The sequence below is a fragment of the Danio aesculapii genome, chromosome 14, assembly GCF_903798145.1.
Source record: "Danio aesculapii chromosome 14, fDanAes4.1, whole genome shotgun sequence".
Lineage (NCBI taxonomy): Eukaryota > Metazoa > Chordata > Actinopteri > Cypriniformes > Danionidae > Danio > Danio aesculapii.
The window spans coordinates 47,897,291-47,910,453 of NC_079448.1; the positions used below are offsets into that span (position 1 = coordinate 47,897,291).

Sequence of the window (13,163 nt, forward strand, 5' to 3'; positions counted from 1 at the left end):
TAAAAATCTTGATGGTTCTGTGGGTCTCGTCTATCAAATCTGAGCTTTATTTTGTATTTTCTATTGGATTCATATCAGGTGATTGGCTGGGCCATTCTATAGCTTCATTTTCTTTCTCTGAAAGCATTTGAGAGATTCCTTGGCTTTGTTTTGGATCATTGTCTTGCTGAAATGTCCACCCTGGTTTCATCTTCATCCTCCTGCTAATGTAGATGTTGGACTGAAGCAACTATTATTAATTTAAAATGACAAAGGGCAGAGGATTGCTGAAGAACTACTGAGAGATTTCAGCTGCTGTCTGGGCTTTTACTGCCTTTCTTCATGTGTTCAATACTTTTTTCCTGAGTCATTTCATTTTATTACACACATCTTCATTTCTAAACTAATTAGATTTGTTTACGTTGCATATATGGATTTCTGTGGTTGTTACCAACATCTGGAGAAAATTTCAAATTAACGGCACCTTTAGAAATATGTTTTCTTAGAAAAATGGTGACGTGTTTAATACTTATTTTCCCTGCTTTATACAAAAACAATTTGCCCTGATGATGGTACATACTATTTTTCTAGTTATTTTGCAATATACTCATTTGCAATAAATTGAACTTAAAGTGCAATTTAAAGGCTTAACTAGGTTATTAAGTTGACTAGTCAAGTTGGGGTACTTAGGCAAGTCATTGAAAGTGTAAAAAATGGCTTTTATTCCAGCCAAAATAAAAGTAATGACTTTCTCCAGAACTAAAAAATATTATAGGAAACACTGTATAAATTTTGTTTCTTAGTTAAGCATCATTTGGGAAATATTTGAAAATCCACAGGAGGGTGAATTACTTTGCTTTCAACTATATACAGAAAATATATTGAAATAAATAAAATCCTACAAATAAAAATAAAACAATAATAATGTTATATATATATAAATATATATATATATATATATATATATATATATATATATATATATGCACATATATATGCACATATATGTGTGTGTGTACATGTATTTGTGTGCGTGTATGTGTATGAGCGAATGTGTTTCTGTGTGTGAATGTGTGTGCATTCATGTATATATACACTCACCAGCCACTTTATTAGGTACACATTGCTAGTACCAGGTTGGACCCCCTTTTGCCCTTAGAACTGCTTTAATCCTTCGTGGCATAGATTGAACAAGGTACTGAAAATATTCCTCAGAGATTTTGGTCCATATTGACATGATACCATCACGCAGTTGCTGCAGATTTGTCGGCTGCACATCCATGATGCGAATCTCCCGTTCCACCACATCCCAAAGGTGCTCTATTGGATTGAGAACTGGAGACTGTGGAGGCCATTTGAGTACAGTGAACGCATTGTCATGTTCAAGAAACCAGTCTGAGATGATTCATGCTTCATGACATGGTGCAATATCCTGCTGGAAATAGCCATCAGAAGATGGGGACTGTAGCGGCTTCCAATTGCCGCTATTGTTGGTAGAGTGAGCAAGTTTCTAACGCGTAAAGTCAGAGTCCGTAGGCAAAATAGATGCAAATAAAAACGTCTTTATTTTCCAATCAACAGAATTACTTCATCACTTTTCCTTAATCTATATGCACACTTCTCTGTTACCTTAAGTTGAGTTGAGTTGAGTTACTTCACGTCACGTTAAGTTACGGTCAAAAACTGTGTGCTTCCTACCAACGCTCTCTTCCATGCAGTGAAGCCACAGTTATATAGTATGGTACTGACACCTTGTGGCCAATCGCCAATTTACAATGTATGGCTCCTACAGGGACACTGTGGTCAAAGGGATGGACATGGTCAGCAACAATACTCAGGTAGGCTGTGGCGTTGACACGATGCTCAATTGACACTAATGGGCCCAAAGTGTGCCAAGAAAATATCCCCCACACCATTACACCACCACCACCAGCCTGAACAGTTGATACATGGTAGGACGGATCCATGATTTTATGGTGTTGATGCCAAATTCTGACCCTACCATCCAAATATCGCAGCAGAAATCGAGACTCATCAGACCAGACAACATTTTTCCAGTCTTCTATTTTCCAATTTTGCTGAGCCTGTGCGAATTTTAGCTGACATGAGTGGCACCCGGTGTGGTCTTCTGCTGCTGTAGCCCATCTGCCTCAAGCTTGGACATGTTGTGCATTCAGAGATGCTCTTCTGCTTACCTCGGTTGTTACAAGTGGTTTTTTGAGTTACTGTTGCCTTTCTATCAGCTGGAACCAGTCTGGCCATTCTCCTTTGACCTCTGGCATCAACAAGGCATTTGTGCCTACAGACCTGCCACTCACTGGATATTTTCTCTTTTTCAGACCATTCTCTGTGAACTCTAAAGATGCTTGTGCGTGGAAATCCCAGTAGATCAGGAGTTTCTGAAAAAATCAGACCAGCCCGTCTGACACCAACAACCATGCCACGCTCAAAGTCATCTTTCTTCTCCATTCTGATGCTCAGTTTGAACTGCACCAGATCGTCTCGATCTTGCCGGTGAGTGTGTGTGTGTGTGCATGTATGTGAGTGTGCATATGTATGTATGCATATTTGTGTCTGCGTGCAAGTACAGCTTGTCTTCCAAGAGCATTGTTATTTGACTTCAGCCTCCTGATCTGTTCCTGAGAAAACACACTGTTCTCTTTCCCCACACGCATCTCTCAAACTCCAGCAGCAGCAGCAGCGCAACCTGACAACACCCATAACGTATCGATGAATCTCCTCCAAACTCGCTATTATCAAGCTCTAAATCACTGGTCTGTTTGCTGCCCCTCCTTCCTCCTGCCTGCCTGCCTTTCTCTGCCCTCCTCCAGTGAAAGCCTGTCTGTCTCTCTGTTCACTCATCCAGACCAAACCCAAAGTCTCCTGTCTGCGGCACAAAGGGAGGCCCGGGTCTCTCCCACCACAAACCCCACCGGAGACAAAAAAAAGTCAATCCACAATCTGGAGCAGGTGCATGGATTTAAAGAAAAGCAGGCAGCACTGCTTATCATCTGAAAGGTCCGAAGGTGTTCCATGCACGTTTTGTGTTTCGGCCTCTTTTTCCTCAAACGCACAATACACCGGCTGTTACCGGCCCATCAAGCACGACGGACACACAATAGTTCGCTTTCCTTTCCCCTCGGCTTTCTTCAGATCGGTTTTGACAAGAAAACGGTTGCGATTTCAAGTGCAAAACTCATTCAAGATACTTCAACTTACAATGCATTTTATATTGGATTGTTTTAATAAATATAATTAAGTAATTGAACCTTGTTATTCATCCAGTCCATGAGCAAAAAGACTGATGAGGAGAAAGAGAGAGCGAAAAAAGGGATTAGTTAAATAACAGGAGAGAAGGGTGGGTGTTCGATTGGCCTGTGTGGATTTTAATTAGTGTTAATTGGCCACAGAGGGAAATGAAGACTCGGTGAGAGAGAGAGAGAGAGAGAGAGAGAGAGAGAGAGAGAGAGAGAGAGAGAGTGAGTGTGTGTGTATTGATAAATATGCTTTTCTCTTCTCCCCCCTAGCAGTGCTTGTTTTGTATGGTTGCGTCCCTAGTCAGGGCTGTATTGGTACACAGGTGGACTTAGGGACTGACAAGAGCTGCAAACTCGGCCTTTCGCACACCAATGAGATCCGCTGGGCTTCTACTTCAGCTCTGGTAGAGTATATATTATTGCTATATTTCTGTTTTACTGTAAGACACAAACACACACACACACTCCCCTATCCTCATGCAAGCAGCAACAGAAGTGCAAAACTGCAGCTCAAGCAGTCAAAACATGACAGTCCTCTGTATAAACACACACACACACAGATCTCAGGTTTTATTTAAGGGGCTTTGGCTGTAATTAGAGGTGCTTTCTGGTACTTTCTTGCGTGCTTTGGGTTTGAGCTGAAGTGTGTAATTTTGTGACACTGAACTGAACTTGTTTTCAACAAAGATTTTGTTTTTCAGAAAAGGTTTCTAAATACGCCTACATCAGTCAGCCATTGAACAAGCTGACAGCTCCGCCCACATGTCACACTATTGGTTGAGGGAGCCAGTATTGTTGTAGGATTACAATATGGGAATTTGCCACAGGGATGTAATGTTTACAATTTACATGGAAAAAAATTCTATAAATAATAGGCTGCGGTTGTCTGCATATTGAGCTCAGATAAAGTCTTATAGTCTATAAAAATATAAAACGCTAACAAATTATGGGTTATTTAAACTCAAATTGGGTAAAATATGGTCTAACCCAGTGTTTCCCAACCCTGTTCCTGGAGGCACACCAACAGAACATATTTTGGATATCTCCCTTATCTCACCCATTCACTTCAGGTTTTGGAGTCTCTCCTAATGTTCTGGTGAGTTGATTCAGGTGTGTTGGATTAGGGAGAGCTTGAAAATGTGTACTGTTGGTGTGCCTTCAGGAACAGGGTTGGGAAACACTGGTCTAACCCATACATTGGGTTAAATTGTGTCCAATTAATTTGGTCACAGCAGTTTGATTAGTCTGTATTATACCCAGAATTTGGTTGAAATAACCCTGCGTTTTTTTGTGTATACGGACTCAGCTGCCTACTTAAGCAATGTACTGCTTTTGTTGTGCTTTGAAATACAGCGTTTGAATGTTAATATAACCTCCTAGGGCTTGAGTGTGCACATACGTGGACAGCACATTTTAGCTCTTAAGTGGCTATCCTCTTAAGGCCCAAGGTGTTTTTTTACATGCATTTTTTATTTCTCTTTACTATTTGGGCTTATTAGAACCTAATAAGAATTTTAAAAAGTATCATCTATTGATACGATGTACTTTTAGAGGAAAATTATGTCCATATATGTGGACTCGTGGTCCAAATTTACGTAAAACACTTTTTCCTGAATTTCTTTAATGCATATTTAAAATAGACATTTGTTTTAACTTGCTTTGACTATTAGAGAGTAAAAACCTTTTTTCCCCCCATTTTGGACGGTTAAAAATAGTGTTTGGGACATTTCATATGCTGCAAAACAGTTGCAGGATGACACTGTATGTCTGTAACAAAATAAAAAGCATTCAAAGTACTTGAATTTGTACTGTAAGTACAATTCAAAATACAATATATTAACATTTCAGTGTAGAAAAACACAACGTGGGTGTCTTAAGGAGCAAAAATACAACATATGGGCTCTTAATTACTGTTGTGTCATCACTCATATTGCAAGTCATATCTTTCCGGCCCCTCATTTTGGGATGCTTTTCATGAACTGGCCCCCATGACAAACTAATTGAATAGCCCTGCTTTAAGGACTCATTTGACACTTGGGGATGGACTGAAAACAGAAGTGCAAGTTTTGCATAAACAAATGACAGAAAACGTACAAATCTAGAGAGCCAGACATTGAATTTGTAACTACAGGCTGCTCTACTTACTGCGCCATAGCGGAAACCTAAAAACTAAAATGCAATTTAGAAGTGGTACGTTTTAACAGCTCATACATCCCAAATAACCCAAACACCTGCTCGCACATAACTTATAATTACATCAGTCATTATAAAAGCCACGTGTGGTGAAGGCATTCAGACACAAACACTAATTTCAGCCAACAATTACTGCTGATATTAACTGTTCTGCTCCCCGCAGTTCAGTACAGTACAGAGAGAAACAGATGAGAAGAACAACACAAAGTTCCAGAGAAAAATCTACTGAAGACTAAAGTAAATCCTAACAGAAGCACAGTCTGGAGTGTGAGGCCAATAACTCATGTGTTACTGGGTTTGTGTGTGAGTCTGTGTTTAGACGTGTGCACATCTGAGCTTGTACATATATGTGTGTGTATATCTGTGTTTGTATGTGTGTGTATCTGTTTATATGTGCATTTGTGTAGAGAGAGAGAGAGAGAGAGAGAGAGAGAGATTAAATGTGTGTATCTGTGTTTGTATTTGCATGCGTGTGTTCCTGTGTTTGTGTGTATATATACAAGTGTTGGTGTGCATATCTATTTAAGTGTGTGTATCTGTCTTTATATTTGCATGCGTGTGTATCTGTGTTTATACATGTGTGCGTATTTGGGTTTGTATGTATGTGTTTCTGTTTTTAGGCGTGTGTAAATCTGAGTTAACATATGCGTGTATCTGTTTATTTGTGTGTTTGCTTGTGAATATGTAGACATGTTTGTGTGCATATCTATTTAAATGTGTGTATCTTTATTTATATGTGTGTGTGTGTGCGTGTGTGTGCGTGTGTGTGTGTGTGTGTGTGTGTATCTATACAGATCTAGGTTTATACATGTGTGCGTATTTGGGTTTGTATGTGTGTGTTTCTGTGTTAAGACGTGTGTGTATATCTGAGTTTATACATGTGTGTATGTATATCCGTGTTTATATGAGTGTATATATAGAAGTGTTTGTGTGCATATCTATTTAAACGTGTGTATCTGTTTATGTGTGTTGGTGTGTATATATAAATATATGTAGACGTGTTTGTGTGCTTATCTATTTAATCGTGTGCATCTGTGTATCTTTATGTGTGTGTGTGTGTGTGTGTGTGTGTGTGTGCGTGTGTGTGTGTGCGTGTATCTATGTTTATACATGAGTGCGTATTTGGGTTGGTATGTGTGTTTAGACGTGTGTGTATATCTGAGTTTATACATCTGTGTATGTATATCTGTGTTTACATATGAGTGTATATATAGAAGTGTTTGTGTGCATATGTATTTTAATGTGTGTATCTGTGTTTGTATTTGCATGCGTGTGTATCTGTGTTTATGTGTGTTTGTGTGAGTATCTAGACGTGTTTGTGTGCATATCTATTTAAAGGTGTGTATCTGTGTTTATATTTGTATACATGCATATCTGTGTTTATATGCGTATCTGTGTATGTTTTCATGTGTGTGTGTGTATTTGTGTTTAAACGTGTGCGTATTTGGGTTTGTGTGTGTGTTTCTGTGTTTAGACGTGTATGTATATGTGAGTTTACATGTGTATGTGTGTATTGACGTACTTGTGTGCTTATCTATTTAAACTTGTATCTGTGTTTGTAATTGCATGCGTGTGTATCTGTGTTTATACATGTGTATTTGGGTTTGTATGTGTGTGTTTCTGTTTTTAGATGTGTGTAAATCCGAGTTAACATATGCGTGTATCTGTTTATATGTGTGGTTGTGTGTGTGGTTGTGTGTGTGTGTATATATATACACATGTTTGTGTGCATATCTATTTAAACTTGTGTATCTGTGAATCTTTGTGTGTGTGTGTGTGTGTGTGTGTGTGTGTGTGTGTGTGTGTGTGTGTGTGTGTGTGTGTGTGTGTAAACAGGCAGAAGTTTTGTTTCACTGGTGTTTTGTCATTAAAAGTACGCCTACAGAATGTCCCCGCAATTCACAAAAACAAACTTCTGTTAATATCTGCATGACTGTGTAAGTGTGTGTGTGTGACATATCGGGACACAAATCTGTATAATGACATAGGTATGACACAGGTATTACAAGAAGGTGGTGAAATATGAGAATGTTTGTATGTGCATATGTGTGTGCAAATATTTGTGTTTATATATTCATTAATTTATTCATTTTCTTTTCCGTTTAGGCCCTTTAATCCAAGGTCGCCACAGTGGAATGAGACGACAGCTTATCATGTTTTACGCAGCGGATGCCCTTCCAGCTGCAACCCATCACTGGGAAACACCCATACACACTCATTCACACACATTCACTAAGGCCTATTTAGTTTATTCAATTCACCTATAGTGTATGCCATTGGACTGTGGGGGAACCCGGAGAACCTGGAGGAAACCCACGCCAACACAGGGAGAACATGCAAACTCCAAACAGCCGAGGCTCGAACCAGCGAACTTCTTGCTTTTAGGTGACAGCGCTAACCACTGTGCCACCGCACCGCCCCTGTTTAAACATTTATGGACTTATCTGTTTATACCTGTACATGTGTGAGTGTTTGTATCTGTGTATATACAGTATACACTTGCACATATACAGTGTGTGTGCACAGTGTGCATGTTTTTGTGACATATATGGACACAACTTTGTATAATAGAATGGGTATTACACGGAGAAAGTGACTTATGAGGACATTGCCTATGTCCAAGGTTTATAAATCGTTGAGAATTATTATTTTTTAGAGAAAGTAAACAAGCACAAGTATCCTTTAAAGAGTAACAGGGCGATCGAAAACACAGTTTGCACAGTATTAATACCATTACGCCTACAGAATGTCCCCACAATTCACAAAAACCAACTTCTGTTTATATATGCATGATTGTGTAAGTGTGTCTATCTGTGTGTGTGTGATGGCTGGAGAATCAGCAGTGTGTGCATCTCTGTCTCTGAACAGCTAGGTACGGTGGGGGGGGATCATAAATTAGACAAGGAAATTACTGCTAAGTGTGCGAATAAATTAAAGTGCGCTTGCTTCTGTAAACACTGTCTGACTACATAATTACTGAACGCTCTATGGAAGAGTGAAAGAGAGGGAGGGAGACGGATGGAGGGAGGAAGGGAGGGAGGGAGGGAGGGAGAGTGATAGGCAAAAAGGTTTGAGTTGATGGTTTATTCATTTATTCATACGGCAGCGTGCAACATGTACGCAACCATTTGACATTTCGCTAGAGAGGTTGCACAACACCTGCTTACAATCCTAAGATGGGAAATGAAGAAAAAAAAAAACGCACTTGATGACATTTATCAAGTGTAATTTAGTTTCTGCTGAAGTACGCCGCTGACTTTGATGCGATCAAGCGTAAACACAAGGAAGGTTTGCTCTTCGCTCGTGTACTGCAGGAGATGTGCTGGCTTTAACTCTAACAGATGATTCAGAATTGATCAGCGTACATTACAGAGCTCAAAGCGTTCCAGGATGATGTTTATATGGCATTTGTATGATGATGGGTGTGTTTCATGAGCGACTCACATCTCGCTGGCAGACCGTAGGCTCCGGTGATCTTGGCCTCCCCCGTTTCACAGCCGTTCAGAGTGGCGCATTCCTTCCGCAGCAGAGGACCAGCTCCACGGTGAATGGCACCATCCACTATAGGAAGAGAATTGGGGAGACTGAGACTCTAACTCATATTTATAATCTATACATTAGATCAATTCCAGAGTTATGGATGTGACATTTGCAGTAGAAATTCTAAACATAACTTCACAGAGAAAGTATATGTTGACAAAATATTGAAACATCAGTTTATATTTTCCAAAATATCTAACCACAGAGTTAAAGGATCAGGAAAATATCAATCTGCAAACATGTTTTATATTTTAAATGAGGGAAATAAGCATGCGTTATGGATGTGAACAAAAAAGTTAGCGAGTTTACTGAAGTTACACTAGATACTGTGTCGAAATTCTGTGAATTAAACTGCACAACCCAAAAGAAATACAAAAGCATAAGAGTCAGCTCTCTATAGAACAAACAGGGCTGATTTGATTTTATTTGCCATTTTTTGCATTTATGAGTAAAAAGCTTCATTATGCATGTGACAGATGTGAAACCACTTGTGTGACTTTGGTAAATCAAATATAATAGTTTGAAAACATTGACAAAGGCACTTTCGAGTATTTTCAAAGTACTTTAAAGCACTTGCGTACACAAAGAGCGTAGAAACGGTTTCACTTTTTGGGTTTTGGTGAAATTTAATTTTTACTTTAAACTTAATTTTAGTAAAACCTACACAGCAAAATTCTCTAAGAAAAATTTACTCAATTTAGTATTTGGTCCCTCTATAAATTGAGTTGATGTTACTCAAGTTAATGAGACAATGAAAGGATTAAATAGGTGATGATTGAGGACTGATGATGAACATCTGCTGTTGTTAAGCAGAAACACAGAAGAGAAACACAAAACTACAATTCATCTTTATTTTTATAGCACGTTTACAATGTAGATTGTGTCAGAGAAGTTTAACATAGAAGATTATAGTAAATTAAAACTGTGTCAGGCCAGTTTTCAGAGTTTAAGTTCAGTTTAGTTCAGTTCAATTCAGTGTGGTTTAATTTTCACTGCTGAGAGTCCAAACACTGAAGAGCAAATCCATCGATGCGCAGCTCCACAAGTCCTGAACCATGGAGGCCAGAGGCGACAGCGTCGAGGAACAAACTTCCCCAATTGGCGAAAGTGAAGAAAAAAAACCTTGAGAGAAACCAGGCTCTGTTGGGCACGACCATTTCTCCTATGGCCAAATGTTGTGCAGAGCTGCAGTCTAGGCGCCGGAGGCTGGAGACTGACTACAACTGACTTCAGTAACAGCCTCGGCTGAAGTATACAACATTGAATCTCTCAAAATCTCAGCAGAGGATCAACTCGATCAATAAGAAACTCCACAAACAGCAGCTTATTACCAACCTGTTTGCCCTTTTTTAAAGAGGGATCAAATACTCTCTGAACTGAGGATTTTGCTATGTAACAAATAGGGTGTGGTACATTGAAGTCATGGTTTGGTACATACTTTGGTATTGGGGTCATGTTTCGATACGGGTTCGGTACAACAGGAATAAGCAACAAATCTCCAATGCATGCTTTTCTCAATTTATTTTAAAAGGCGGAAGTTTTGTTTCACTGGTGTTTTGTCACAAGTGTTGGGGGTAATGCATTAAAAGTAACGTGAGTTATGCAATAATATTACTTTTCTAAGTAACGAGTAAAGTAATGCATTACTTTTAAAAAATAAGTAATTATTCATGTTGTTATTTAGTTTTTTATAGTTATTTTTATTTAAATGTAATGAAAGTAACTTTTTAGTTTAATTAATTCACTTTAAAAAAAATAAATTGCTGAATTAAAATTAAAGTAGTCACAATGAATAATGCAGTTAATGAGAGGATGTGTTCATTATTTTGAACGCATTGCAGAAAAGGAAAAGGGGATTATAGTCTCAATAGACGGTGATTTTACTAGATAAATAGTACAAAAGTAGCAAACACATTGCTTTAAACGTTCAGTAATCTGTTTATATGGCATAGAGCGCTGGGGTCAGAAAGTTCTCAGATAACATTATCCTAAAATATACTTTAAGTGTTATTTTAAAAGGTAAATGTAGGTGTAGGTTATCCAATGTGTTGTTAATTGGAGAGCTCCTCTATAAAAAAAAGACAAGAAAAGTTTTGAGAGAGATCACACCTAAGCCAGGTAATAAAAAGTAACGCAAAAGTAACGTATTGCATTTCTCACCATATAAAGTAACTAAGTAACGCAACTAGTAACTTTTTTGGCGAGTAACTCAATATTGTAATGTGCATTACTTCCAAAAGTAACTTTCCCCAACACCATTTGTCATAATTAGCTAAATAACTGAAGGGTTATTTATGATGCAAAAGGATAAAATAAACAGAATAATGAAAAATAAGACATCATAATTAGGGGACTGTGTGCTAAACTTTCAAAGCTTGAGCCCAACCCTCTCCTAAAACATCAGAAAATGTTTTTGTGCATAGATTTAGTAAGATTCAAAACTGAAATCTCTTTTAATAAAAATGCTAGCATGTGTGTATCATAACCGCAGGTGCAGTGGACACTCATCTTCAATATCGTGTGTGTGTGTATAAAGATGATTCAATTCAAGTCTATTTGTATAGTGCCTTACACCGTAATTATTGTTTGAAAGCAGCTTTACAAAATGTGCACAATATTGCATTACAATCAAAATCTAAATCAGACATGTTAAGGTTATTAGTTACTTTAACTTCATTAGTTACTAATAACTTGAACTGATAAAGTTATTAGTAATTAGTTATTAGTAATTAAAGTTAATATATAAACCATACCTGCCAACACTCTCCTGTATTTCATCTCCCGCCACCCTCCCATTTTGTTATTTCTCTCGGAAAACTCCGTAATTTTGGGACAAATGCATATACCTTTACACCCCTACTAATAAACAATATCTATTACATACAAAACACTAAATATTTTTGACAATAGGCTCAGAAACAGTTGCGGTTTACCACTTTTAAATGCAAGGTCTGGCATGAGTACTTTTAAATTAGCTTAGCATAAATCATTGCATCAGATTAGACCATTAGCAACTTGTTTAAATATATATATATAATATGACAATTGATGACAATGACAATTCATGAGTGGGACTTTGTCAGAGCATGACAGGTACTTTATCAGTACACAGTTCATGGACTAGTTTCTTCCTCATCCTCTTCTTATATCGAGTCTAAAACCACGTTGAAAATGAGACGCGTACTGCTTTGTTTATGGATTTAAATGTGAGCTAAATTGTGAGCTCGTGTTCCACTGCCGTTTGTTGTTGCTCTTGCCTCCTAGGCACGTACAGCGGTCAAGTTTCAAAATAGTTCAGCTTTTGCCACTGTGCGGATTAATACTGAATGTGTGTCACTGTTTTTACATATGGTTAAGAATAGAGCAAAATGCTGCTGTTTAACTGCACTGCTTTAATACACTCCTGCATTGGGCTCACACATACACCCTGCACTCTGACTACTTCAATAATGTTTATAAGCTGTGGTGGGCGTGTCACGCTGAATGCTGTCGACCAATCGCAAGAGGCTGTCATCAGCCCAACTGGCACAGATCAGCTTCGCACTAAGGAGAGGTTTGGAAACAAATGAATCGCTGAACAAATCATATGGGAGTCGCTGGGATAATTAGGTAAAAATAAATGCAGATTATAAGATAATCAAAGTGTTTTTTTGACCTTGCATGCATTTCAGTCTGTTGTTAGAGACCCTTAAAACCAAAATATGACCCTTTTTAATGAATAACAGGGGCTCTTTAAACATTGCAGTGACACAACTTACCCCAACTTTAATGCAGATTTAAAAAAAAACAATAAAAACTCAACCCCCATTTATCATTGGAGGACATTCAGAAATCTGATTTCTCACAGCACCGAGGGCAGCAAATTGAGGGCCATAACAGTTTAACTGGAGGGTTTTCAGCACCCTGGCACTTTTGCTGATATGTGCTCGCAATCTGCAGGAGCGAGAGATTGAGTGATAAAAAGATGGAAAGATAGGGAATATATACTGTGAGAGAGTGACGAAGAGAACATGAGGAAAAAAATGGAGGGACAGATGGAGGGAAGCTGCACTCAGGGCTTTGGAGCAGAGGAAAGGAGGATGAGAGGAAGGAATAAGGGAAAAGATGCGAATGCGGTGACGATGTGCGTCTGTTGGGAATAGCTTGCCTTCCTGTGTAAGTGCAACATGCATGCACACACACTTTTTATATTAC

General features: G+C 38.4%; 1 protein-coding gene across 1 annotated transcript in view; it reads right to left on the minus strand.

Moving 5' to 3' along the window:
* Nucleotides 1-13,163, minus strand: part of macrod1 (mono-ADP ribosylhydrolase 1) — a 172,624-nt gene that overhangs the window by 43,191 nt on the left and 116,270 nt on the right. The window contains exon 5 of the mRNA XM_056471766.1: nt 8,874-8,990. Within this exon, the coding sequence (XP_056327741.1) occupies nt 8,874-8,990 (117 nt within the window). The remainder of the gene's footprint in view (nt 1-8,873; nt 8,991-13,163) is intronic.